This window comes from Lacerta agilis, chromosome 9, assembly GCF_009819535.1.
Source record: "Lacerta agilis isolate rLacAgi1 chromosome 9, rLacAgi1.pri, whole genome shotgun sequence".
Lineage (NCBI taxonomy): Eukaryota > Metazoa > Chordata > Lepidosauria > Squamata > Lacertidae > Lacerta > Lacerta agilis.
Genome location: NC_046320.1, coordinates 15,527,680 through 15,555,459, shown reverse-complemented (window position 1 = coordinate 15,555,459; position 27,780 = coordinate 15,527,680). Strand labels below are relative to the sequence as shown.

The following is a 27,780-nucleotide window of genomic DNA, read 5'->3' as shown; positions in this document are numbered from 1 at the left end:
AAGGTGAATAATGCTAGAGAAAAGGAGGTAGATGAGATTCAAATAATATGGTTGTGACTGAGTTATCCAGAAATCAGATAAGCTGCTTGCCTCTATCCCAGAGTTATTGCAGAGAAACACGGTTTCACTTAAAAACAAGTTTGTCAGCATTCTCTGACAAATATATTAAACAAACTAGTAATGATTAAGCATAAAGTCAACATTTTCCATGAAAAAACAAGAAATTAGCAACATTACATAAAAAGAATATAGGTACAAAGGGATTATGCCCTATCAAATTCAGTAGGAGGCTGAAGCATACGCTTAACAGTACAATTCTGCATATTTCTACTCAGAAGTAAGATTCCACTGAGCTCAGTGAAGCTGACTTCCAGGTAAGTGTGAATAAGAATGCAGCCTAAAATTTCAATGACACCGAAAGTGCTTCGTGTTGGATGGACTCTGCCCTTTGTGCCAGGTGCAAGCCATTGTATAAAATCTGAATATATTTCTTATATAAAACAGGTGACTGCTTTAGTTATATACAAGCCATGTACAACCTCAAATATCAGCGGAACTATAAGATAGAAACCCACTTCTTTAAGAAGTGCAAGCAAAAATGCTAGTGAGGGTGTCAGAAAGTCTGTGCACAGGACAAAGCCCTCTTTTTTAAATAAAATTGTAATACTGTTTTTCAGTTGAAATTTACTTATGATTAAGCTTTACTGAACATGGTAGGAGTTACTTTCCAAGTAAATGTGCATGGAATTGAGCTGCATGATTGATTTCTCACTTTCATTGTAAATTATAGTGAAGAAAAACATGCAGACAAATTTAAGCACTTTTAAATAGCACTGATTTCAGTGGGAGGTGTTCCAGCATAAACAATGGGGTTTAAAGGTGCCTAAGTCTGACTTAGAGTTTTAGCTAGCCTATTTCAACATCATTTTATCGTCTCCGTTGTGTTAACAAGCGGGAGTGACTTTCTTTTGAAGCTTTTTAAAGGTCTGGCCACAGGTGGGCACTTCTAAGTCCCTAATGATCTCAACAGGAAAAGGTAAAATATATCCCATGAGAACAACAGGAGAAGAAGAATCCTTCACTTTTACTTAATCTTGCAGATATAAATGTCCCCTTCATACTTGTGCATCCCCTGAGAAGCTTAGACAATGCCAGACGTATATGTTAAAATTTCCCACTCGGTCTTAGCTAACAATTAAATTTCAACTCAAAGTATTTTTTATCAAATAAATAAATGATGCACATCAGATGCAACTATGTTACATGAATCAACTGATGGTTTGGGACATGTTACTCCCTGCCCCATAATATTGTCCAGGGTTTTATTCTCATAAGCCCCTTCCAAAATCCCCTTGGGAAAACATCAGGTTGTCAAACACTTTGGCCTGGAATTCATTACAAAATTACAAGACCTAAAACGTGCAGTAATGTCAAAAGAGTTCCTTTGCATATGCTGCAAATTTCATCCATGGGGGGTCTTATTCTTGACCTGAATGCAATATTGCATGATACTACAGTCAAACCTCGGTTCTCGAACGGCTCCATTATCGTATGTTTCAGCTCCCGGACACCTAAAACCCAGAAGTAAATGCTCCGGTTTTCAAACGTTTTTCGGAAGCCGAACATCCGACACGGCTTCCGCTTCAGTGCAAGAAGCTCTTGCAACCAATCGGAAGCCACGCCTCAGATATCGAATGTTTCGGAAGTCGAAGGGTCTTCTAGAACGGATTACAACCGAGGTTTGGCTGTACTTGTAAAAATGTATTGCTTAAATGCTGGCTGTTGCAGCCAGAGGTCATAGGAGAAGGCGCACTCTGTTATTGGGGTGCTATTTAGAAAGGCTGGTTTTTGCCATGCTCTAGGTTTGGGGTCACAGGAGGTTATTCCTCGGGAGCTCCTATGTCCCTGGCTATGATGAGGTATAAAAGAAAAGTTATCATAGCAAATCATTTTAAATCACATTCCTTTTTTTATGCAATTTAATTTTGCCAAGAGAAGACATGTGGCCCTCAATGGGAATCTCTCCACCACCAAAGTCCCTTTGCTCTCTCTTCTGAAAAAGTGCTGTGTCTGTAGGAAGCCAGGTCCGGCAATGGTTAGATCCTGCAACTGTTCTCTCTTTCTGAATTTGATCCTCCAAAAAATTCAGGCACAGGGAAGTCAAGTGCCCTAGAAAGTCAGTGCAAATGTCCCTATTTTCCAGGGACATTCCCGGATTTAGAGAAGCCGTCCCAGTTTCTGATTTGATCCCAGAATGTGCTGCTTTTCCTGAGGACGTCCCTGTTTTCATCAGAGAAATGTTGGACGGTATGGAGTTATGTGATCCCTGAACCAAAGAGATAAGCAACTGTACAACTTTTAGAAGGCAGCTGAAGGCAGCCTTGTGTAGGGAAGTTGTTTAAAATGTTTAATGTTTTATTATGTTTTTATAAGTGTTGGAAGCTGCCCAGAGTGGCTGGGGCAACCCAGTCAAATGGGTGGGGTATAAACAATAAAATTATGATTATTATTATTTTAGAATAGGGCGTCCCTATTTTCATCCGAGAAATGCTGGAGTTGTATGGAAAGTTATCCTGATTTCTAGCTAGAAGACATAAACTACAGGAAGCATCAAGCTAAAAATTTCTTACACGCCCAGCTTCTTTCAGTAATATTTCTTTAAAAAAAAAAAAAAAAGTTTGGTACCTTTAAAATTTTCTTGCGATGCCCTGTGCCTTAGCTTTCGAAATCGCCAGAAGGGAGGTGGTACTATCTCAAAGTTCTTAATGCAACGCTACTAATCACAGACTAGATCCCTTCTGTACCAATGTTGCCTTAAGCCCTGTGTACCTGATTTTGGGTCCACTGATGAGAAGCTGAGCAACCACAGGTGGCAGATGCAGTTTGGGTCTGTAGCAGTACTGGCCAGGAGCAGGAAGGCCCAAAGGCCTGGCTATGGCACAGAGTCAGACCTTCACTCCAGCACTGTACTGCTGCCCGCTTCCTGGCTCAGCAGACTAGAGGAAAGTTCGTGCACAAGTCCCCGGGGCTGCATGTGTCCTTAAGTGTGTGCGTCTGATAGTTTGGACTTGAGTTCCCACCTGCTTGCCCAAGTGGTTTGCTACCACCAGAGCAATACACACTTTTCACCAAATGCAAGAAGATGGCATACATTTCCCCCTCCGCTTCTGTCCTCTCCCTTTACATTTTGCCCTCCACTATTTTTGTCCTCGAGCCCTCAGCTCTTTAAGTCCTGTCTTCTGCTACAAAGGGGTGGTGGACAAGTCTGGCTGCTTCATTTCAGTTGCCTGTGGTGTCTTTGAAAAGGCGTTTTTCTCATCGGCCAGCGAAACTGGGTTTTCGTGAACTTCCATAGCTTTCCCCGGCGCCACGCTTGCCATTTGTTCACCTCCCCGGCGTTTGCAACATTTGCAACAGTATTTTTCACAGGTAGCGCCTGTTGACACCACAACATCATCCCACGGGTCCAAGGACCGCATCCACAAGGGAAGGTAGTCCCAATTTCTCAGCTTCTCGGGAAGCTTCTCGGGCCGCTTCTTTTGAAGAACGTTGATGATGATCACAGCGAAAAAGACAACCAGGATAGGAACACCAACACCCACGAGGTACTCCCAGCCGGCCACCGACAGACCAAAGACACCGACAGGAATCACAAGGAAGGCGATGAAAAGGTAAAAAATAGCAAACCACCTGTACTTGGCTGTTATGTTCCCCAAAACCTTGGACATGTGGATTGGGATGCGTGTGTAAGGGATCGGATACCACAGGAGAATCCCAGAAACATTGAAAAAGAAGTGGCAGAGAGCAATCTGAAAAGACACGAAATGAAGCAAAAAGAGAACTAGTCAGAAGAACGTTAAACAAGTGTGACTTTTGTACAAATCCCCTTGAAAGCTCTATTTTCCTCCCTTCGTTGGATCCTCTCCTACTCTTCCACCTATTCTGACCTTCAAAAAGAATTATTAACTAATTTATTTAAACAAAATCAAAGTAAGGGCCATACTAGACATGGCATTGGAGTTTCAAGGGGAAATAAAACAATTCTTGCCATTTGAAGGACAAGTTGGATTGGTGCCCTGCACTAATTTTCTCAACTGGAGACCTTCCCAAACTCTTATTTGTCCCATGGCAAACATACAGCTATACCTGATATACCACGTTGGCGCACAGCGGGAACTATTTAAGCAGAGTTTTCATTGAAACAAATAAAAACTTTTATTAAGCTTAAAATAAACTTCTTCTGAAAAACAGATCACATATAGAATACAGGCTCTTTATACTGGCACACACTCTGAGAGAAACTAGTCACCACAGTCAAGGTAAGTAACTCACACAGCACTGAACGACATCTACAAACTAGAATGGCAGTTATGGCAGTTGGACTCCAACAGCTGTTCCTGCTCTCATGCGTCTTTGTCACATGACACAACGTATGTGCATTTTTAAAAGCAAGCCAACATATTAAAGTCAGTATTCATAATTTTATAAAATGAATCATGGTCATCTGTCAAATAGACTGAGTTAAAGAACCATGGGAGGAAATATTCAACACATGAGGTTAGTCACAACATCAGACCATGGTTTGAAATTTCATAAACGAGCCTTGGGCATGCATGCTCCATCATCCCATACTTCATCCTATTACACACTTACATACTTACTTCCTGTGTAGCACACATTACATCTGAAATGGCAAACCATGGTTTTTGTTTGTCCTCCAAAAGCAAAACTGGGAATGACATTCAAACCATGAGTTCCAACTCTGGTTTGGAAGGGAAGCAGAAGCCATAATTTGCCATTTCGGAAAGGAAGTGAATCGGAGTGTGCAAGGGGGGAAAGCAAAGGGAAACAAAGGAAACAAGCAAGTCCAGGGCTTATGTAAGTGCCAAACCATCGCAGGTTGAAGAATCTAAGAGGTGTCATTCTGAACACCATCAGGTTCATCCAAAAAGTAAATATGGGTGATCTTCTGTTCCTATTTTGTGCTTTCCAATGAGTGCAGTGACAGTGTGTTCAAATAGCATAAGACATTTATTTTCCCCCAACTCGGAAACTTTATTGTGTAACGTGGTTTTCAGGAGAAAATAATTTCCTGCGCAAAAACAACTGGAAGGGAAAGTAGCAAGCACCTCCTTTAGCATTTCCTTACTGACACTTGCAGACGTGGAGACTTTAAAATGAAACATAGCAGAAAATATACATGCAGCCACATTCAACATGTTACTGCTTCCTTACACCTTAGTATAGCATGTTCAAGACTCTACTGGAGCCCCAGGAAAACAACTACAAGCTCATTGTTAAGTTCATGCTCAAAGGACTTCTCTGGATCAAAAAAACCCCCAAGTGCTAGCATTGCACTCACAGTTCTTTACATAAGAGATAAAAAATGTCCAGTCCTGGCTGGAGTAAAAGTCATGTTCAAATTCTCCCATCTACTCGCTGTTTGGAAATAATATAAAACAGAAATCACAACTAACCTGTAAGGAAGCCTTTAATTTGTTCCCCGGACTGGCCATAGCAGCAAGAATCGCTGTTGTGGTTGTACCAATGTTGGACCCCAAAGTTAGGGGATAAGCTCGTTCGATGCTTATAACACCAATTCCTAGTTGAGAGGCAAAACAACAACATGAATTTTATCATTATTCATATGGTGCTTTGAAGACTCTGAAGTTTTTTATGTTTACGGCGTCCATTACGACAGCCCTAAAACTATATGGTTAAGGCATAGCAGTTTACCTACCACCACTTAAAGTCACAGCTATATCAAAACATTGCTGCATTTTTATATACCGGTACATTTAAAAAAATTTCTTAAATTTATATACCACCCCTCATCCGAAGATCGCAAGGTGGTTTACAACATAAAAAGCAGAATGGAAACACAAAGCAAAAAAAAAACACCACCCAATACCTCTTCTCCCTCAAAGACATTTAAAAGGCCATGGATGGTTTAATCAGCCAAAGGCCTGGTTATAGAGGAACATTTTCACCTGACACCTAAAGCTATTTAACAAAAGCACCAGGCAATCTTCTCCGGGGACAGCATCCTACAAGCAGGGAGCCATTGCAGGAAAAGCTCGTTCTCCTGTGCTCGCCCTCCAGACCTCTTGTGGAGGAGGCACACAAAGAAGGACCTCAGATTGCGATTGCAGGGTCCGCGTTGGTTCATATGGGGTCCTTGAGGCATTGTGGTCCTGAGCCAATTAATGCTTTATAGAGCAAAACCAGCCCTTTGAATTGGGCCCTAAAACTAATTTGCAGCCAGCGCAGTCGGGCCAGGATTGGTGTTATATGCTGGAAACATCTCGCCGCTAAATTCTGCACCAGCCAAATTTTCTGAACTGTCATCAAAGGCATTCCCATGCATAGAATAGAATATTTGTATTGTATATTTGTGTCTACAGCAAGACTCCATTTCTTTCAAGCCCCCATTTTGGAAGCATAGCAATGGACTGTAAGTCTAAAGCCACAAGTCATAACAGATGGGGAGCAGAGGGCCGGGGGATGTTTCCATTTCTATGCCGTAGTCTACCACTAGAGATCTAGGCAGGTCTATCTTTTGTTTTTGTTTATTTAAAAGATCTGACAAAAATATACATGGCATTATATAAAAAGATGGTATTACCAGTCCTGAAAGCCCTTCATTGGCTCACAGTACGTTTCCGAGCACAATTCAAAATGTTGGTGTTGACCTTTAAAGCCCTAAACAGCCTTGGCCCAGTCTCCACCCCCATCATTCAGCCCAGACACTGAGGTCCAGCTCCGAGGGCCTTCTGGAGATTCCCTCGCTGAGAGAAGCAAAGCTACAGGGAACCAGGCAGAGGACCTTCTCGGTAGTGGCGCCCGCCCTGTGGAACGCCCTCCCATCAGATGTCAAAGAGATAAACAACTGCCTGACATTTAGAAGGCATCTGAAGGCAGCCCTATTTAGGGAAGTTTTTAATGTGTGACATTTTAATGTATTTTTAATCTTTATTGGAAGCAGCCCAGAGTGGCTCGGGAAACCCAGCCGGATGGGCGGGGTGCAAATAATAAATTATTTGCTCCTAAACTTAGTAGCTGAAAGTTAGACTACCAGTAATTCAACACCCCCACCCCAAAAAGCGTTAGTTAAAATGCTTCCACATAACACTTACCAACAAGTGGAGTAATAGCAGATGTGAACACCGAACTGCTCTGAACAACAAAAGTCATGAAAGCACCAACTAACATGGCCATGTATCCTGTCAGCCAAGCAAATGGATAAGGAAAATCTGGAAAACAGAAGTACAGGAGGCATCTGAGTCAGAATATTCTGCTCAAAAATAATGTGTGGAACTAGCTTGCTCATTGCGCGTCGAGGTCCTCAAGCCACCCCCCAAGAATTAAACACAGAGACATAAATTTTTGTTTGGGTTTTTGGCAAATAATTTAGGGCCACAACTTTATTAAAATTCAAATTTGGTGAGTGGTTGCGTAGGCATTGGTTCAGACTATCTGTCCAAACGGGACAGCTGCTGACTTCAGTCAGCGTCTGGAGAATGCAGCTGGGGAGAGTTAAGGAGGCTGGGGACGAAACCTCCCCCTCACCAGCGGTCCCGGGGGCTCTGACTACGGCCCTAGCCCCAGACCTGGGGTTCGGACAAAGCATAAGAGCCGCCGGATTCCTTTAACGGAATTCCCTGTACCAACATAAACATAAACCATCCGAGCAATCCAAAACATAACCAATGCCTAACCGCCAACCTTACAAGTTGTGACAAGTTGCTACTGCAGTAGGCGAAAACCCTAAGGCAAACCAATCAGCCAGATGGAAAAATTCCTACTGGGCCCCTGCTACAAAGCAGACGACCCCATGACAGGCAGTTGCAAGGTCAAAACAGAGGCCTAAGAAAACAATGGGGGGGGGGGGCGGGTGGGTGATCCGAAGCTCGAAGTTCTGCACGGTTCGCACATGCGCAGAGGCACTCTATCATGCTTCTCACATGTGCAGAAGCACCGCTCTGGTTACGGACTTTTTGGGATGCGAACGGTACCCCAGAACGGATCGTGTCTGCAACCAGAGGTACCACTGTATACTGTTGCTTCCAGGGACTTATTGGTCAAAAGTTTTTAACAAGCATGGCAAGCAGCAGCAAATGATTTTGAAGAGGGAAAGCGAAAGAGCCATGGAAGCCCTCAGACCACTTTCTAAGTGCTTTATAGTTTTTTTTAAAAAAACATTTTTAAATTATGCAGGTGTTTGGTTTTTTTAAGGATTTTGCCTTAAAAAGTCCAAATATGACATTTGACAGAATGGGCTTGTCTGGCCACTTATGACCATAGCTGTCAACTTTTCCCTTTTCTTGCGAGGAATCCTATTTGGAATAAGGGAATTTCCCTTTAAAAAGGGAAAAGTTGACAGTTATGCTTATGACCAGGGACGAGAGCTGGATAAAAACCGTTCTGTTCCTCCAGAGACAAAAAAATATGACCCACAGGGTGCATGCTGCACTAGCTTTTATTGATTCCACTGCATTATGGACTAGAAAAGCCATTATACATTGTGCTTATCTATGTGATAAAAAGAAAGAGAGAGATTGTTACCCGTGTTGAATGTCTTCTTGATAATATTTGCTACTTGTCCTTGCAGTACGGAATTCAGTAATTTAACTATGAGTATCAGACAAACACACAGGCAGAGCAGTGAAATGGCAAGGAGGATGAGGCCGACAGCAGTTTCTGAGAGTCCTGAGTCTACAAAAATGTGATTACCTATAGGAGGAGGGTTGGGGGAAAAGATACAGAACTTTTAGTTACACACACACACAATTAGTCTGCTTTGGGAGTATGTTATTCCCCATGCAAGTGCTACTCCCCTCCCCTCCGTGGTGATGCTGCACGTGGAAACACTGATAACAAAAAAAACCCACTTCCTATATCTATCCATCCACAATATACCATTGCTATATTTCCCAAGGGGTCTATCTATTCCGGCATGCATTGAGGCAGATAGATGAGATACACTGAATCTTTTACGTTGCATTTGAATTTTTGTGGTTTTGACAACATCGATGGCATAGAACAGGCATGTCCAACTTGAAGTAGGCTGTGATCTACAATCCAATATAAAAACTGGCAGTGATCTACCACCCAGGGATGGGTGCAGGGGGCGCACGCACCGACTGCTTCCCCCGAAGTGGCAGGCACACGCAGCGGCAAAATGTCCCCTCCTGTGAGAGGAGCTTGCCGGCTGCTTTTCCGACTGGGTGGGCGGCATGCGTGGCGTCGAAACAGCCCCTTGGGCATGTCTCCGGCAGAGTGAAGGCCACGATCTACAAACATTCATCCCGCGATCGACTGATCAATCGCGATTGACTCATTGGACATGCCTGGCATAGAAGAACTACTAGTCTTGGCTGTCTCTTGAGTGCAAACCCAGGTCATCAAGAGGTTTTACAATGCAAGGGGAAGAGGTGGGCGGCTGGACTTGAAAGGCTGAAAAAAGCTCTGCATTACGAGATACAGGTACAGAAAGAGGCATTTTACGTACATTTTTTAATATATTCTGTGGTGGATATATTTCGTATCGTCCAGGTCAAGTTTCCATCTTTCCAACAAAGGTCTGGAGAGGTGCAATTTTCCCACGGTGGGATAGTAACATTCATTGGATCCTAGACATCAACAAATAAAGCAGACCAATGAAATAAAGGCTCCACATTTATTTACTTATTAAATTTGTAATCTCACCCTTTCCCTGAAAGGAGCCCAGCATTGCCAAACTAGAATAATAATAATAATAATAATAATAATAATAATAATAATAATAATAATGTGGACGCTTAGGTTGCGAATGTGATCCGTGTGGGAGGCACATTCAAAACCTACAGCGCCATGTCTGCGCACGCGCAGGTCGCAATTCGGCACTTTCGCACATGCACGCAGCGCAATTTAGTGCTTCTGCGCATGCACGCGCACCAAAACCCAGAAGTAACCCGTTCTGGTACTTCCAGGTTTGGCGCGGAGCGCAACCCGAAAACGGGTAGCCTGCAGCGAACGGAACCTGGGGTATGACTGTAATAATAATAATTTAAAAAATATATTAAAAACAATTCCAATACAGATGCATACTGGGAAAGTTCTCAGGGTGTTGTTGTTTTGTAATAATCTATTGCACATCTCTAGGGATGCAGGTGGCACTGTGGTCTAAACCACTGAGCCTGGGGCTTGCCGATCGGAAGGTCGGCGGTTCAAATCCCCATGACGACGTGAGCTCCCATTGCTTGGTCCCTGCTCCTACCAACCTGGCAGTTCGAAAGCACGTCAAAGTGCAAGTAGATAAATAGGGACCGCTCCAGCAGGAAGGTAAACGGCATTTCCGTGCGCTGCTCTCGTTCGCCAGAAACGGCTCAGTCATGTTGGCCACATGACCCAGAAAAACTATCTGTGGACAAACATTGGCTCCCTCGGCCAGTAAAGCGAGATGAGCGCCGCAACCCAGAGTCGTTCGCGACTGGACTTAACTGTCAGGGGTCCTTTACTTTACTATTGCACATCTCAAAAGCACTACAGCAAAGAACTCATCACAGTGGTGAAAGTAGGAGACCTCCAGTGGATGAGCCCTCTCTTGGCCTCCCTCCCACACTCATCATAATGAAAAATATTCTATTAATGAGGCTAATAATAATAATATTAATCTAGCTTGCCAAATTAGCAATGTATTTGAACACTATAAAGCATTATACAAATACTTGTATAATGCTTTATAGTGTTCAAATACATTACTAACTTGGCAAGCTAGATTAATATTATTATTTTTAGCCTCATTAATAGAATATTTTTCATTATACAAATACTAATTTGTATAATGTGCCAATCAAAACAATGAATCTCAAGGCTAAATCTCCCTCCCTCTCTCTCTCTCTCTCATAGCTCTTAATCCTGGTCTCTCACCCTGGGAGGCCTCCCCTTCCCTATTTTTTATTTTTAAAATTGTTTCATAACAAACAAATTTAATAAAAAGTTTGGTATTAATCAAATTAGAATAAAATTGTGTTTCAAAGATCTAGATTTCAGTCGCTGTAAAGCAGTTATATGATACCCCAACACAAGATTTATAATCTTCGAAAGAAGAACTGTAAAGCCAATTTCAGCATACTATTATTACTATTATTAGAGGCTGGATAAAGCACATCTCCTTCTGGAGGTTAGTAGTCAGGTGGACTGCTTATTTAATGATAATACAATATCTAATGTACATTATAGAACACAGGAACATAATACTTACCACTTCGGTCTTGGTTTCGCACCAAATTAGCACTAGGCTTTTGTTTTTTGCTTCCTCATCGCCTGTAGCAATTGCACTTATCACTGATTTATCAAGCTGTTAAAGCAAATAGAAAATAAGGTTTGCTTTATTGCATCATTTAATAATACGTTGCTCCCACGTTCCATCTTCTTGTCACACTCAGAACCAAATAACACGATCCAGGGCAAGCTAGGCAGATAGGAATGGTCTCATTTAAAATCTCCCCCCCCCCGGGGGGGCGGGATTAACTGCACTACTTGCAAGCGTGGAGAAAGGGACAGCCCTAGTCCTGAAACTGGGATTATCAGAAAGAGAGAAAAATTAGTCCCCCACCCTCACAATGTACCCAAGTACACCCTTCTACATTCTGCCTTAGATATGAATGCCTGAAATTCATTCCTATGGTAAAAAATATATTAGATGAGCCACTGGAACAGACTTGTAACACTTAGTGGCCTGTATTCCACTGGGAGGGGATCCTGCAAGAATTATTATTATTATTATTATTATTATTATTATTATTACCCCGTCCACCTGGATGGGGTTCTGGCACTCATCTCGCTTTCAGGCCGAGGGAGCCAGTATTTGTCCGCAGACAGCTTTCCGGGTCATGTGGCCAGCATTATTAATCCGCATCTGGCGCAACGAAACACCGTGACGGAAACCAGAGCGCACAGAAACGCCGTTTGCCTTCCCGCCGCAGCGGTACCTATTTATCTACTTGCACTGGCATGTTTTCAAACTGCTCGGTTGGCAGGAGCTGGGATGGAGCTCACTCTGTTGCGGGGATTCGAACCACTGACCTTCTGATCGGCAAGCCCAAGAGGCTCATTGGTTTAGACTTGCAACTCTTAGTGGCCTATATTCCACTGGGAAGGGAATCCTGCAAGGATCAGAATGTCTCTGACCCACACATAAGGTGTACTGTAACACTATAATGGCTGCTTATCTGGTCCCGGGGTGGGTGGGTGGCGGTTGTGACACTTTGTGGACGCCCCTCAATTCCCAGAGGACGGGCAAGGACTGCCTCGAGGACCAACTGTTGGGGAATCACCCTGGCCAGCTGCTAAGGATGATAGGGTAGCCCACCTAAGCAGAGCTTGGATGGCAGACCGAAGGGGAGAAGACTCCACTCTGGTTCTCTGCCTAGACATGTAAGCCACCTGGGTCTGAGTTTGGGACAACCCTTAGTCGAAGACCAACACATGGTATGCACTGTAACACCATAATATATGGGGCCTCTCTGTATTTTACCTCCACGCAACACTATATTAAGCTTTTTTTTCCCTATCACAGCAGCTGAAAAGGCATCTACGAAAAGGGAATGGAATCATTATTGCCGCTTTCCTCTCAGGACTTGCTTCCTGTACCCGTGAGGGCAGTTAGGACAAATCCTAAGAGGAAAGGTAAAAAGGAAACAGGTATGCTTAGCCTGAAAAAAGAAAGTGATAGCACTATTCAAACTCTGGAGGGCACAGAAGGCAGAAATAGATTGACTGGGCTTAAGTTCCATGAGGATAAATTTCAGCTGATCATTAGGAGAAATTCCCTGACAGCAGTTCAACATTGGAACCAATGACCAGGGCTGGTGGGGTGGACCCCCTTTGCTGAAAATATTCCAAGTAGAGTCCAGAGAACAGCCATTAGTTTGGGATGCTCAAGCGCTGAATCTTCTGTGTTTCACAGAGCTTGCTTTAATGCTTTACCTCCACGACTCCTTCCAACCTTTTCTAATCTATTTTTATTGTAATGTCGCAAGGCTTTCGTGTCTCTTATGTCAGGGAACTGAAACACCGTACTTTTACACGTATAAGACTAGGGTTTTTTTACTTTAAAATTATGTGGGAAACTGTGGGTCGTCTTATACATGGGGCAATCTCCCCCTATTTTCTTAGATTGGAGTCCCTACAAATAGGGGGCGTCTTATACATGGAGGTGTCTTATACATGAAAAAATATGGGGTGTGTGGAGGGAGAGAGAGAGAGAGAGAGTTTATAATCAGTTCTCAGCTACTGGTCCTGTTTTCTCTCTTATAGTTTGAAGTCAAGCTATGAAGGCAAAGTGCACATTCTGAGAAGCATATTTTTCACAAACAAGATTCTAACTCACATGAATAACAATAACATCTGCTCAGAATCCTTCCTCCATAAGAACTACAATACTATTAAGGAGGGACAAGTCATATCTGATTACCTCAAGATGCTTCTGCAAATATTAACTAACCGAGGAAAGAGCCTACCTGGATTATAAGTTTTGTAAGTGGGTCAGTGATGACTTTCAGCAGCTGAGGGGCATCTTCCCCACTTTCAAGCTGAAATGAGTTCATAATGACATTGGTGAGGTGATAAAGATAGTGCGTGGCAACTTCAATAGGCAACAGGACAGCCACTGACAGCCAGTTAAAGAAATCGTGGATTGTTGCTCCTGCGAAGGCCCTGCAGAAAAAGAAAAGGAAGACAAAAGGGTAAACTCACATGCTGGAAGACACCAAAGAAAGGTAAATTAACATTCTTTTAAGAGAAAAGAGCAAGTAATCTATTCTTTATCACGGTAGATTAACATACCCTGCAACATCTCTCTGATGAAACTAAGGAAAAGTGGGGCATTCCGGGATGAAATCAGAAACCGGGAAGACTTCTGTAAATCTAGGACTGTCCCTGGAACATAGGGACACTTGGAGGGTCTGGATTAAGAACAAGAGAGGAAATTTGCCACCTCAGTACTCAAGCTCCCTATTGCTGAGCATTCCTGGCTTCCACAGATGGCAGGAAGTCTCAGGAGTGGTGATACTTGGCCCTGGTTCACAACTGAGGAGAGAGCACTGGAAACTTATGCTGCTTTCAAAACAGAGGCGCCAAGTTGCACCCAAGATTGAGGGGGCCTGCTGCGCAATGCGCGCTTGTGGCATCATGTGCCTGCCATGTGGTGCGTGTGTGGTGTCACGTCTTTGGGATCTTTGGGACAGAGTCGGTAGCCCTGTTTCAAAACGTCTGCTTCGTTTGCAAATATGCAGAGAGAAAAGCACCACAATGTTTGCTATGTGCTGCAGATAGCCTGAGACAACTTCAACAGGCAATGGCACCAACACTCCAAGTCAGTTAAAGAAATTGTGCAGCATCAGATGAACTCTGAGATAAACCCATCCAACCACCAATTGATAATACAATCATCAGGCAAATTTTTAATTCTTGGATTCAGTAATAAAAGATTAAAAACGAACAATCTCACAATGCTGTTTTACGACAAGGACTGTAAAAAAAGGTTGCTGTACAAATGTAGGGTAGATATGATTTGGCTGAAGGAGATTTATTTGTGACGTCAATCTCACAACCCCAGGGCACAATACACAAACAAGCAGCACTGATGTGCAGATAATGAAAGGAGCACATGCTCCTCGACACCAAGGTGTAGCAGTCATAAGGACACAGGAACAACCCAAAGTTCAATCATCTTTGTGGTCTTACAAACTCTTCCCCCGCACAACTTGCTGTGCCTAACACTCAGTTCAGATGCACCCGATACAAGAAGATGCTTTCACTAGTCATGTTAGTTGCTTGTAAGTGTTGTAAGATGTTATACTACTAACAAACAAACAAATTGAAAAGGCAACTAGTGAAGTAGTAATAATGCTCATGTTTTTCTTTGACCACAGAGAACTGCCATATTGGGCAACAACCATTTTAGTTTCAATGGGTTGAGAAGGGGGGCATGGTATGAGGAGAAATGGAATGGCTGAGGGACTCACTGTGCCCAAGGGCCTCCAGACTATAAAGGTCCATATTTTGAGGGGTACTTCACCCCCGCAGATTACTACTGCTGCAAGGCTTCAACCAATATTCATCTAGCCCAATTACTGAACATTTTGCAGATGTGTATGGTCTCCTATGTACTAAGAGGAGTTGTCTTAAGCATGTAGCCACTGAGGGTAGGGTGGGAATGATGGAAAACAGAGTGGTGGACTTTAATTTATTTTTACTACAGTGGTACCTCTGGTTACATACTTAATTCGTTCTGGAGGTCCATTCTTAACCTGAAACTGTTCTTAACCTGAAGCACCACTTTAGCTAATGGGGCCTCCCGCTGCCGCTGCGCCGCCAGAACACGATTTCTGTTCTTATCCTGAAGCAAAGTTCTTATCCTGAAGCGTTATTTCTGGGTTAGTGGCGTTTGTAACCTGAAGCGTATGTAACCTGAAGCATATTTAACCTGAGGTACCACTGCATTTTAGTTTTATAGATAATATAGGAAGCAATTGGTGTTTTTCTCAATTGGCCACTAAAAGAAACTGTTTTGTCTTTTAACTTCCTTTCCAACAGCTGGAGGCTCATTTTGTTTTAAAAATGGAAGCTCAGAGTCTGGGCCATTTTGAAGGCCCTGGTACAACTGCATCGTACGCAAATCTGGCCCTCTAAATATGTCTAAATTTATAATACAACAGTACTATAAATTTAGACATATTTGCATACTTATTGTTATTATTTTATTTATTTATCAAATTTATATACCACGCTTCATCAAAAGATCTCAGTGGGGTTCACAGAGTATCATGCAATACTGTAATACGACATAAATAACAATTTCGTTGCATACATTTTGGGAATTTCTACAGTTAAATATCACAACCTGCTCCTATATTTGCTTGTAGCTTAAGTTTAAAACACTGGTACCTTCTAAACTGGTTCCTGTCTCCAGCTTGCATGAGCGCCACAACGGTGTTTGTGACGGAAGTACCAATATTGGCTCCCATCATGATCGGAATTCCATGCTTAACACTGAGTACTGCAAGATATTGGAAGCAACAGGAGATGAAAAATGGAAGGGGTGGGCAGTGTTGGCATCTTCAGTACATTGAGCCAACTTAGGAGCTTCCTTTGTTCTTGAGACACAAAAAACAACTTAAGGATCAGAAAGACTATCAAGCTTGTTTTGCACTAATCAGAATATGGAGAAAGCACCAACCATTGAGTTTAGGACATGGCTAAAGGTCACGAAGAGCCGTACATGACTAAACGACTAAACAACAACAAAAGGACATCGCAGTGGGGTTTGCTGCTAAGTCATCTGCCAAAACATTACAACCCAGTTTCCAACAGGTTATTGACTACGTCTTATATATTAGACTCGCAAGGTTGCCTTTTTTCGTCATTTTCCCCACCCCCCTTGATCAAATGATTGAAACATATGCTCTGCAACCGTAGAGTGACCTTGGCTCTTCCTACAACATTGCTCTTAAGAGTCTTCTCCTACTTAGGACTGCAAAATCCAGACCAAGTCTCACACAACTTAAAAGAGTTGCACAGAACTTAAAAGAGTTGCACAGAACAACGGGGAAAGGCACACCATAAACAATATCCGCTCCTGTTTCCAGTATGATATTCCCATAGTAGTTTTTTGTGAATATGTTTTTCCATTATCCCCTTCGCTCTCTATATTTGTGTGTGCACAACTTTCAGGATTACCTGTACAAATCTATAAGCATAGAACTGTAGAGCTGGAAGAGACCCCAAGGGACGACCCCCTGCAATGCAGGAATCTCAACTAAAACATCCATTAACTACCAGTCCTTTGTACCATTAACCTACTTGAAGAGGACACCATGCTGACGATGATGGATGAAGACGTGCTTGAGCTCTGCACCATGACTGTCACCAGGATGCCAATCACTACACCTGCAAGAGGATTTGATAACACGGAGCCTTCTTTGAAGATGTCCCCTGCTGCTTTGCCTACAAAGAAAGATAGATTGTGTCTTTGAATAACATAATTGCTACCTATATGCAGAAAACCCAGTTTCCAACTTCTAAATGGTTCCAACATCTTAAAAAATGTAGTATAAACACCGACAACTGGGAAACACTGGCCTGCGAGTGCTCTAATTGGAGAACAGCCTTGACCAAATGTGTCATGGCCTTTGAAGACGCTCAAACTCAGGACGCAAGGGAGAAACGTGCTAAGAGGAAGGCACGCTTGGCAAATCCTCACGATGATTAACTCCTGCCTGGAAACCTATGTCCCCACTGTGGAAGGACGTGTGGATCCAGAATTGGCCCCCACAGTCACTTATGGACTCATTGTTAAAACCGTGTTCATAGAAGACAATCTTACTCAGCTATGAGTGATTGCCAAAGAAGAAGACCCATATGCAGAAAACGCAGTTTCCAATTTTCTGTCATGCTTTTATGTGAGCAGGATGAAGAAGCCAGGGAGCAGTTCTGCGTATTGTGGCAGGGGTGATTATTGACTCACCAAAGGTATTTCCTATGCCATTAAATAGAGATTACCCCTACCCCCCCCCCAGAGAACCCAACTCTTATTCCTCCTGTATAAAATATTTTGGCTGCTATCCATTCATGTAAGGAAGAGTAAATAACTGCTTGCTGTGATGCAAAGGCAAAGCCTAACAGCCACCCCAAGACCTTGGGCTGATATTGACACTTCCTCTTGTCCCAATGCTTCCCCCCCAAGTAAAACCACTCTTTGGTGCTCAATCAAAGCAAACAGCCATTTGGGTTTCCCCCAGATTGCCATTTCCCCCCTATCTATTGCTAAAGAGCAGGTTTTCCCTTAGAAAGGAGAGGGGCAAGGGGGAAACTGCTTGGAGCCATACTTTCTAGGCATGGGACAGCAACAAACAGTAGACATTCTTCTTCCCCTTTCTGACAGCAGCTGCAGGGTTTTGGGAAAGAAATCACTATACAGAACCATAGAATTGTGTGTTTGTGTTTCTTTGTGTGTGTGTGTGTGTGGGTGGGTGGGTGGGTGTGTTAACTGTCTTTGTCATGAATCTGTAAAGTGGTGGTAATAATAATAATAATAATAATAATAATAATAATAATAATAATAATAATAATTTATTTTTTTATACCCCACCCATCTGGCTGGGTTTCACCAGCCCCTCTTTTACCCACAAAATCTCACTCTACATAATGCCTTTGTAAAAAGCTTAAGGTTCCATAAAACAGTCTAGCTTGACTTGTAATTCATCCCAATGACAGACAGCATCTATACAATCCAAGACTAATACCTGAAGCTAAAATAAAGCAACGTCAACACCCCCTTGGAATGCTGAAAACAAAAGGTGCCTTTGCAAATAAAGGGACGTCATTTACTGAGACTTTCTTTTTCTATTCATCTGTTTGACGTGGGCTCTTCTGGAGGGGTGATGCTTAACTCAACAAGATCCTTTTTACAGAATTACGGTAGAGGCTTAGGTAATCTTGATGCTTTGAAAGTGTTTTCCTACCTCCTACTAACTGGAAGCCTGAGCTGAGCACATCCAAGGCACAGACAAAAAAGTAGAGCAGGAGAAGCAAGAGGATAAACTTTCCAAAGCCTTTTGTCACACGAAGTATTTTGCCTTTCAAATCCAGCTCTGCAAAATACAAAACAAGTTTGTATATACAAAACAGCAAATAATCTAATACTTTGATTTTTCAACAGTCAATCATTTTCCTGCAAGTCCGTGGAGTCAAGGCTGATGCTGTGAGTTTGGTGGATGATAAACCAGAAGGAATGTTCTCATTATTAAAATTTAACTATAGCTGAAAGATTCTTACGAAGCTATAAAAAAAACCAATAAGATTTTTTAAATAAAACGCACACCAATTACCCTTTCTCACCCTGCTTAAAGCAAAATGTGAAAATGATAATTAATGGTATTTTATATGTTTTTACTCAGATTTCATAATATTATTAGGAAAACAGCATCATTAATTTTAAACAAAAAGCAGCAGAAGATTATTACAACAGAGTTCCCATGCACTTTTGAGCGTTGGAAGATCAAGCTGAATTTGCCTGTTGTGGTACACATCAGCACAGTTCGATGTACATTTAAATAATTCACTGTATATCCCTAATAGGTGGTGTCTTCGCCTGATGGTTGGCTCCTGCATCTTGTTTCTACCCCTGGAAATACAGAAGGTAAGGTGTTTTCATGGGGAGAGGAGGGGGCTTTCCTCACTTCTACAGAACCAGTCCACAACTCTAAACATCCATTTGTCACCAAAACATAAGCAGCTCCTATGGGGATCTTCCTACCACAGGAAGAGGAGAACCCCCTTAGACCTCACTAAAGGGCTAAAGGTCTCCGGAAAATGAAACAGACTTTAGGGCCTTTTGGAGACAGAAGCCACTGTGAAAACAAAGGATTTCTGAGCTGGTTAAGATTCCTGAATGGAGTCTGCCTGGGAATCCACATGGAAGCCATTCTGAGCTCTTTGGACAGCAAGGCATTACGTCTCGCCACTGAGTTCAGCAATTACAAAATAATAAAATAACAATCATAGAAAGCTTTAAAAAAGAAGGAGTGGTGCACAATATATTCCATAGTGGAAGACAAGGTTCATATTTGTACCAAGCACATCAAATGATCATGAATGTTGCCAAAGAAACGCATATTTAGCGGGAATGTGTCAGCCATAAGATAGTTTGGTCATGTAAATCACAAATGACCCCCAAGCAGAAGCAAAGTTGGAGGGCTGCACATCACCCCGGTGGCAGATTTTTGGAAACAGCAATGAACATGACTTTTTGAAAACCATGGTTCCATAGATTAACAAGATGCATCCTTCCACCTTTGAGAGATTACTAGACCAGCAGAAACTAACAGATATGGAATTAATTGTTGAGAAGTAAGGTCAGCACATTGACACCATAAAAATGGACACAGCTTAGAGTCCAAGGTGACCTGTTTGCCAACAGCAATACCAATCTTGTTTACAGCCTGCTTGCAGAACCCAGCGGCATTTGAACACCCTAAACACATAAATGGAAAAGAAGGTTACAACTTGAGAGAATTCCCTTGTTTCCCTAACATGGGAAACGCAACATGTTCAGTGGGAGACCTTTCATTAGCAGATGCACTGATTTGCTGTTTTGCCTACTTAGCTGTCCACTTTTAAAACAAAGCATGTTAAATCAGAGAATACAGATAGTTTGGTGTTACCGATAGGTAAATAAAGGCACAAAGATTCAGAGCCAATGATTAAAACAACTTCCACCTGGGCTTCGCTGTCCCTTTTTCTGTAAAGCAAACGTTTGAGAATCATAGAGGTGGAAGGGACTCAGAGGATCATCTAGTCCAGGCACGTCCAACAGGTAGATCGTGATCTACAGGTAGATCACTGGACGTCTGTGGTAGATCACTGGCAGATCACTGGCTCCCCCCAAAGAAGCTCAACAAGTTTGTCTCCCCTAAAAAGAAGCTCAACAACTTTGACCCGAACCCCCCAAAAAGGGGGTAGATCACTGCCAGTCTTTAACTTTGTGAGCAGATCGCAGTCTCTTGCAAGTTGGCTACCCCATTGCAGTCCAACCCCCTGCAATGCAGGAAGCACAATTTAAGGTGAGAAAGTATAAATATCCACGACAGGTTCTTACCTGACCACTTTACTCCTGTGTTCTGGAGCTCTGGCAAACTCCATGGGTCAAATTCTGGCTCTGGTTCTGCTGCCAAGGCAATGGTGGAGTATGCAGGCAAAAGTTCCAGCTGGTTTCCTACAGGAACCGCTTCACCTGAAAGAACCAGCAAACAAGTCAATAACTGTTTCCTACCTATCCTTGAGTATACAAACTCACATTCTTCTAAACAGAATATTAATACAGGAATATATAGGAGTAGGGGTTGTAACTATTTATGTACCTTTGGAATTGTTCATCGCTCTGTCAGACATGACTTGATTTTCTTGGCCTTTACTTGCGTCTGTTCCTGCTAGTTCAGGCCTTGGAGCCATCGCCTGCAAAGAGATGATGCACCAATGAAAGGTCAGCGCCAAAGCATTTCCATGCAAAAGGGTTAATTATATGAATCTGGAATGGAGGCAGTGAGAGATTTCACTTTCTTGGGTTCCATGATCACTGCAGATGGTGACAGCAGTCACGAAATTAGAAGACGCCTGCTTCTTGGGAGAAAAGCAGTGACAAACCTAGACAGCATCTTAAAAAGCAAAGACATCACCTTGCCGACAAAGGTCCGTATAGTTAAAGCTATGGTTTTCCCAGTAGTAATGTACGGAAGTGAGAGCTGGACCATCAAGAAGGCTGATCGCCGAAGAATTGATGCTTTTGAATTATGGTGCTGGAGGAGACTCTTGAGAGTCCCATGGACTGCAAAAAGATCAAACCTATCCATTCTCAAAGAAATCAGCCCTGAGTGCTCACTAGAAGGACAGATGTTGAAGTTGAGGCTCCAGTACTTTGGCCACCTCATGAGAAGAGAAGACTCCCTAGAAAAGACCCTGATGTTGGGAAAGATGGAGGGCACAAGGAGAAGGGGACGACAGAGGATGAGATGGTTGGACAGTGTTCTCGAAGCTACTAACATGAGTTTGGCCAAACTACGAGAGGCAGTGAAGGATAGGCGTGCCTGGCGTGCTCTGGTCCATGGGGTCACGAAGAGTCGGACACGACTGAACGACTGAACAACAATATGAATCTGGGGCAATCAACTCTGAATACTAACCTGTATGAACCAATGCAATTTCCTCAAGGGATTTATACAATGCCACGCCATCAACAGCATATATCCCAACCCCTTTATTTTAACTGATGTAGCTCACATTCCACATTACAAATAAATATCTGAACAAACCCAAACAGCTACCTGTTTACCGATCTAGGAAATACACAATCATGAACGAACAATTGCCTCTCACTTTCGACTCTTTCATCTCTTGCTACTCTAAAGGGGAAAGCACCATAGTTCTAAGCATTTTAAATGTCACCTAAACAGGGCGGGGGGGCAGTTTTAGGCTGAACTCCTGTGCATCTTTACTGAATAAAGGCTGCACTTAACAGAGGAAATGTGTACAGGATTATGCTCTCAAGGTTAATTCATTTATTTCATCTTTGGTAGAAAATGACAGTGCTAATGGCTGTTTTATCCCCCCCTTCCCCCCCTTGGTTCCTAATTATTCCATTGACTTCCTGGAGCTCATTTTTGTGAACGTTAAAGTGTTGTTAGCCATTTTTTTTCACTCCTCCTCTCCTTTAAATTTTTCAATTCCATTTGGCAGTAACAAGAACCCTCTAATCAATAACTAGTGTCTTGGGTTTGTTTTTTTCTTTCTCCCTCCCAATCTCTTTTCCTTTTATGTTGTAATCCTGAGGTTGCATTAATTTGAAGAGGTACAAAGCCTCTTCTTTGCTACATGGCCTGTCCAAAAAACGGTCTTCATGTGCTAGACCCCCGACTTTCTGTGCTGCTGGCCACAGTGATCACAAACCAGCACAAATAAACACAGTCAACGTGGTAGTATTAGTGTTATAATAGAATGAAAAGTGTACATTTATTTTAAAGGTGTCCAGTTAACAAGCTACTGTGCTTTCGACTTAGCTCACAAGTACGAAAGTGAGATCTCAGCCCATCTTACCACCATCGCTTATAGCACAGTGATTCTTCTCTAGTCATGCAGTGCAGAAAAGCGCATCCCTTCCTTGTCGGAGGAAGAGAAGGCAGAGGGAGATACATGAGCCTGAGGTTTGCCCAGCCTTGTTCATGTAATTCTAAACTGTAGTTTAGTGTTATGTCCGAAGGAGGACAATATGTAACTGGGACTAGAGTTTCACAGGCAGATTTGTTGCAGATTTTGAATTCTAGTCCTTCTCTACAACTTTTCCACCAATCTTTCTCATTCCACCCCTGAGCCAGGTTGCGACTAGACGCAGGGGTCAGCAACCTTTTTCCGCTGCGGGCCAGTCCACCATCCCTCAGACCATGTGGTGGGCCGGACTATATTTTTTTTTGGGGGGGGGGAATGAACCAATTCCTATGCCCCACAAATTACCCAGAGATGCATTTTAAATAAAAGGACACATTCTACTCATGTAAAAACACGCGGGCCAGATTGAGAAGGCGATTGGGCCAGATCCGGCCCCCGGGCCTTAGTTTACCTACCCATGGACTAGAGAGTGTACTTTCAAAAACTAAAGCTTATGTGCCCCACCTAAGAACTTAGAGGGTCTGTAACTCTAACAACATCATTGGCACACCCTCATTCAGCCGCCTTGCTTCTCATTTTTCATGGAAGTGCATTCTGTTTTATGTGTAATAACAGTGCATATTTCTTACTTAACAATGTTAGGCATATTAAAGTCCCTTTGCTTCTAGCGGGAGAATAAACTATGGGGTGAAACTCTGTCCTGTTGAACTCAACTACCTGACAGGATCATACCCAAGCTTTAATAGCCTTAATATGACTTATTGGCTCTCACTGAGTATCACTGTCAGCGTTCTTTGGCTAGATTCCTCATGGTACTTTTTCCCTTCCATAGAAGAGGTTGTTTGTACTCCCCTGGGTATAACACAAAGAGGTATAAAACCAGTGACTTGTATGTGACTACAAAGCATTGTTTGCAGCTTGCCATCCATGACAACCCAATGAAAGGACAAGTTGTACTTGAAGTGAATACAGTAAAGGAACCCAATTTAAGAAACTCAAAATTACAGGGGAGCAGACGAAGAGAAACTGAAGCAAAACCAGGAGTGGTTATTCCTGTGGAAAAGTAATATCAATCATAACCACTTATTAACTCAGCAAGCAGTTAAGATTTTCATATGTGAATACTCTCTTCAGATATTGAAGGATACACGAAAGTAGAGGAAAACAGAACCTTGTATGTTTGGCCTGAAGCATCCTTTGGAGAGACGTTTTAACACTTGCTAACTTTCCATGGTCAAGGTTGAAGGAACAGAAGTGTTGAATATCTTCTATGCGTACTCCCTCCAAGCCAACTGTCTATGCAAACAGGGGCCTTGAAGTTAATGAACAACATTAATGTTTCCGTAACCTCCAGACTGGACTACTGTAATTGAGTTGTGCTTGAAAAACAACTAATTGTTCCAAAATGCCTACTGGACTGTCGCCTGGGATTGGCCAAGAGCTGTATATTACTTTGGTCCTTCTTTGTTGTCATTGCTTACCGATTCGTTTCTGGATTAAAGCAAATATGGATATGTCCCTGCCCCAATGAACTCCCAGTCATCATGGCTTATCTACACCTGCTGTCAGACTGGTTTCACAAGCAATATTTAAATCTTTGTTATTGTTTTTTTGCATTTCAAAAGCGATGTTTGCAAGGAATACATTCCATGGTAAAAGCTTGCACGGTATGGATGCTTGTGGAAACGTACTTGGCTGCAAAAATCCATTTGCACCTGCAATTTTCATTACTCATGCCAATTATCCGGTCTTTTGTCAATTATCCTTATGCCAAGTTTCCTCCACCAGTTCCGGGAGGTGTACATGGGGTTCTCCCATTTTAACCCAGTGAGGTACATAAAGATGAAAGACAGTGACTTGCCCAAGGTTACTCAGCAAGTTTAATGGCTGAGCAAGCATTTGATTATAGCTTTCCTGAAGCCAAGCCCAAAACTCTGTTCACTTCACTATTCTGCCTCTTATTCGTATCTGTGTCTATGAGGTTGTGCTTTTGGTTGTGCCACACAGGAATTCCCCTGCCACACAAGCACTCGAAACAGCTAATAAGAACTATTGACATCTGGCAGGAACTTCACCCTACTCAGGCTTTAAAAACCTATATTAAAGTCCTACAGCTTCCAGAAGCTCATTTTGTGGGCTTGGACAAATTACTCTCTTTAGCCACAAGGTTTTTGTGAGGAGGATTAACAGGTTATTCTCCCAGCCCTTCTTCCGTGATGCTTAAAATAGCATATACCGCGTGTCTCCATTTCCCTTTAATCCTCACAATAACCTTCTAAAGTAGGCTAGACTGAGAGATAAGGACTGTGTCATGGGCCTCCACTGAACTTCACGGCCGGGCAGAGATTTTAGCTTGGGTCTCCATCGTCTAAAGACAACTTGCTATCCACTCCACCCTAGGATCTTAAAATAGAAATAGCATCGCTTGGAAAATAAAACATTGGTGTACCTACCTACCTACCTACACACACACACACACACACACACATACACACACACACACTAAAAATATTCAATAAGAATAACAATAAGCACATTAATGTTTCCAAGATGCAGCAGACCAAAATGCTGCTCAAATGATGCGGTGTTGCCAAACTCGCATTAAAAAGAAAAAAGAAAGTTCATGCAAGTCAGCCTCTGTATCAACAAATGGCTCCAGGACGAGGCAACTTTATACCAAACGGGAATCTAGCTCAGCTGTCTCAATTTTGTAATATTAGACTAAAAGATTCAGCTTTTTAAAAAGTGTTTTGTTTCTTCATTACTTAAAAGGTGTTGACTTTTTTTCCCCTACCCAGCTCAGCACTCCTAGTGATGTCACTGGAAAGAGAGAGAGAGAGAGAGAGAGAGAGAGAGAGAGAGAGAGAGAGAGAGTGAGCACTGCACATGATACAACAAGTAATAATTTTAATAAGTATGTGTTCACGCCAGTTTAAATTGGCTAGGACAAGTTTTTCTTGCTCAAGTGACATCCCCGAGACCGATCGGCATTTAAATTTGTTCCTCTTGATGCAGGCAAGGGGAAGTGCAATCCCCAAAATTTAAATACTGATCTTGAGGTCTCTGATTGCATCACTGAGGAAGATGTCTGTGAAGTTCAAAAGCCTGCCTACTCTCGCGGTAGATAAAGATCCAGTTAAAAGTATCATGTTAGCTGCTTTCCTCTTTTATCCTTTGGGGCCATAAGAGCACTCTGAATAAAACATACAGTACATTCAAGCCCAGGTAAAGAATCCCAAGGAAGAAAACGTAATGACGACTTCATGAAGGCACCCAGATCTAATAGAAAAAACATTACCCTGATCTCAGTGGGTGTCTGTCTAATGTTATATTCACCTGACAGTGTTAGTGCAGTGTAACCTCTTTATCTCAGTGCATCAAAGCAAATTAGTCACAGGAAAAACGCATCTTTTGCGAATACTCTGAACATGCAATGAGACGTATATTTTGGTAGGTATTCAGCAAAGTTTTGCTCGCGGTAGACCTACTGAAAATAATGGCCATAACATTTATTTTAGAGAATCTACTCTGAGTAAAACTTACTTTTGAAAAATATTTTTAAATGGTTTCCCCAAAAAATGAGGGGGTCCTGTAAAAATAATTAAAAAATAAACCCAACATTTGATTATCTTCATTAATATGAATTTCCTGTACTTCGAATATGTTTGATCTTTAGAAATCAAAACATTCTTAACCCAACAGCTTTTTTATGGCTTATAAATGTGGGCTGCCGCTATGGGTTATAATATCTCAGTTGACGTACAATAGAAAAAAAAGACTTCAAAACAGAATTCCATACAATTTTCAGATTTCATGCATTAGAACAACAGGCTGCTATATCTGGTAGGTACTTTAGAGGAGAATCTGGGAGGCAAACATCAATGAAAGCATAAGGGCAATGGAAAGTTTGAGCTCAGATTTCCTTTTACTCACCTGTTCCTTCCTTCACAGACAATGAAGGATTTACAAAGGTATCTCTGTTGGGAGCTACAATATATAGAGGGAGCAGCTATTGGTCAAAGTCTACTTTCATCATTTTACATTCCAATTGCACCCTTTCAGAACATTGCCAAGCCTACTTGCTGAAGATTTTTCAGGCAGGCAGCACAAAGTTCTTCCACACTTTTAGTTCAGAAAATACCCCATCAGCAATAAAGGAGGAACTTTAATAATCCTTCGTCAAAGTGGTAAAGGTGGTTACATCCATCCTTCTAAATTGCCAGCCACTGCATCCTTTGTTATTCTTTTTCATTTAAGATAAAAAACTTGTCCTGGCTGGTAAAGCACTGTTAGTGGTATAGTATTATCTTGCTGCAGATCTTATTTTTTTTCCTTTTTTCTTTTTAAAGATCAGATAAAAAGCAAATCTAATTCTATCCAAACTTGTTAAGAACCCCTTTCAAAACAAAATGATGCCATTATTCGCTCTCCTGAGGTAGAAAAAAACTTCAGCTTTTGTTTCAGCTGCTGCTGCTGCCGTCCTACTGCCTTTCTTTAGAAAAGATTTTAAAAATTTATATGCGCTCCGGGTAATCGTACCCCGGCAAAGCAAGAAATCAAATGACATCAAAGAATCGCAAGGTAAATGAGCAAATTAGAAAGTTCACAATGCTGATTCGTATTGGAAAAAGAACCAGTCTTTCACAAGCAAGTTACTTGCAAAGTACCGAGGCTGCCCTATTTTATTGTTCTGAATTTCAGTTGGTGTACATACCTAGTCAGTCGCCGCTGAGACACATCTCTGCTTTGTAAAATTCCTACATCCAAAACTATCTCCAGTGTTTCAAAAGCTCCAATGTCTCTCCAAATAAGCAAGGGCACCTCCCACCTTTATCTCTATTAGCTTGCTGAGTCAGATCACACCTAGAGTAGGTGGAAACAGAACCGTCTACCTTTGCATGCATCACAAACAGTTTTTTTGTTGTTGTTGCAGCACCTTAGCTAGCCAATGAGTGCTGGGGATCTCTGGATTAAGGGTGTTCAATTTGCATGGTCAACAATATAATTAACTTTAGTAATTTGCTTTCTCCTCCACCCTAGCTGAAGGCTTCCAGGCAAACTAGAATATATCTTTGC

The 27,780-nt window shown here is 42.2% G+C and overlaps 1 protein-coding gene across 1 annotated transcript; it reads right to left on the bottom strand.

The window, feature by feature from the left end:
- Positions 1-2,668: 2,668 nt before the first annotated feature.
- SLC34A2 (solute carrier family 34 member 2) lies at positions 2,669-27,578 on the bottom strand. Its single transcript, XM_033161099.1, has 13 exons — positions 27,419-27,578; positions 20,907-21,000; positions 20,645-20,779; positions 18,510-18,638; positions 16,849-16,992; positions 15,934-16,045; positions 13,506-13,701; positions 11,246-11,341; positions 9,512-9,632; positions 8,566-8,733; positions 7,137-7,253; positions 5,478-5,602; positions 2,669-3,809 (listed from the first exon to the last, which is right to left on the bottom strand). The coding sequence occupies exons 2-13, from the start codon at positions 20,995-20,997 to the stop codon at positions 3,243-3,245; spliced, it is 2,001 nt and encodes a 666-aa protein (XP_033016990.1). The 5' UTR covers positions 20,998-21,000; positions 27,419-27,578; the 3' UTR covers positions 2,669-3,242.
- Between the last annotated feature and the right edge of the window lie 202 nt (positions 27,579-27,780).

Excerpts from the sequence above, each read along its gene's own strand:
- SLC34A2 (XM_033161099.1), bottom strand. The coding sequence starts at position 20,997 with ATGGCTCCAAGGCCTGAACTAGCAGGAACAGACGCAAGTAAAGGCCAA. Across the intron at positions 11,342-13,505 it reads TTACAAAACTTATAATCCAG|CTTGATAAATCAGTGATAAG; the intron begins GTAGGCTCTTTC and ends TTGCTTTAACAG. Across the intron at positions 8,734-9,511 it reads CACAGAATATATTAAAAAAT|GTAATCACATTTTTGTAGAC; the intron begins GTACGTAAAATG and ends CTCCTCCTATAG.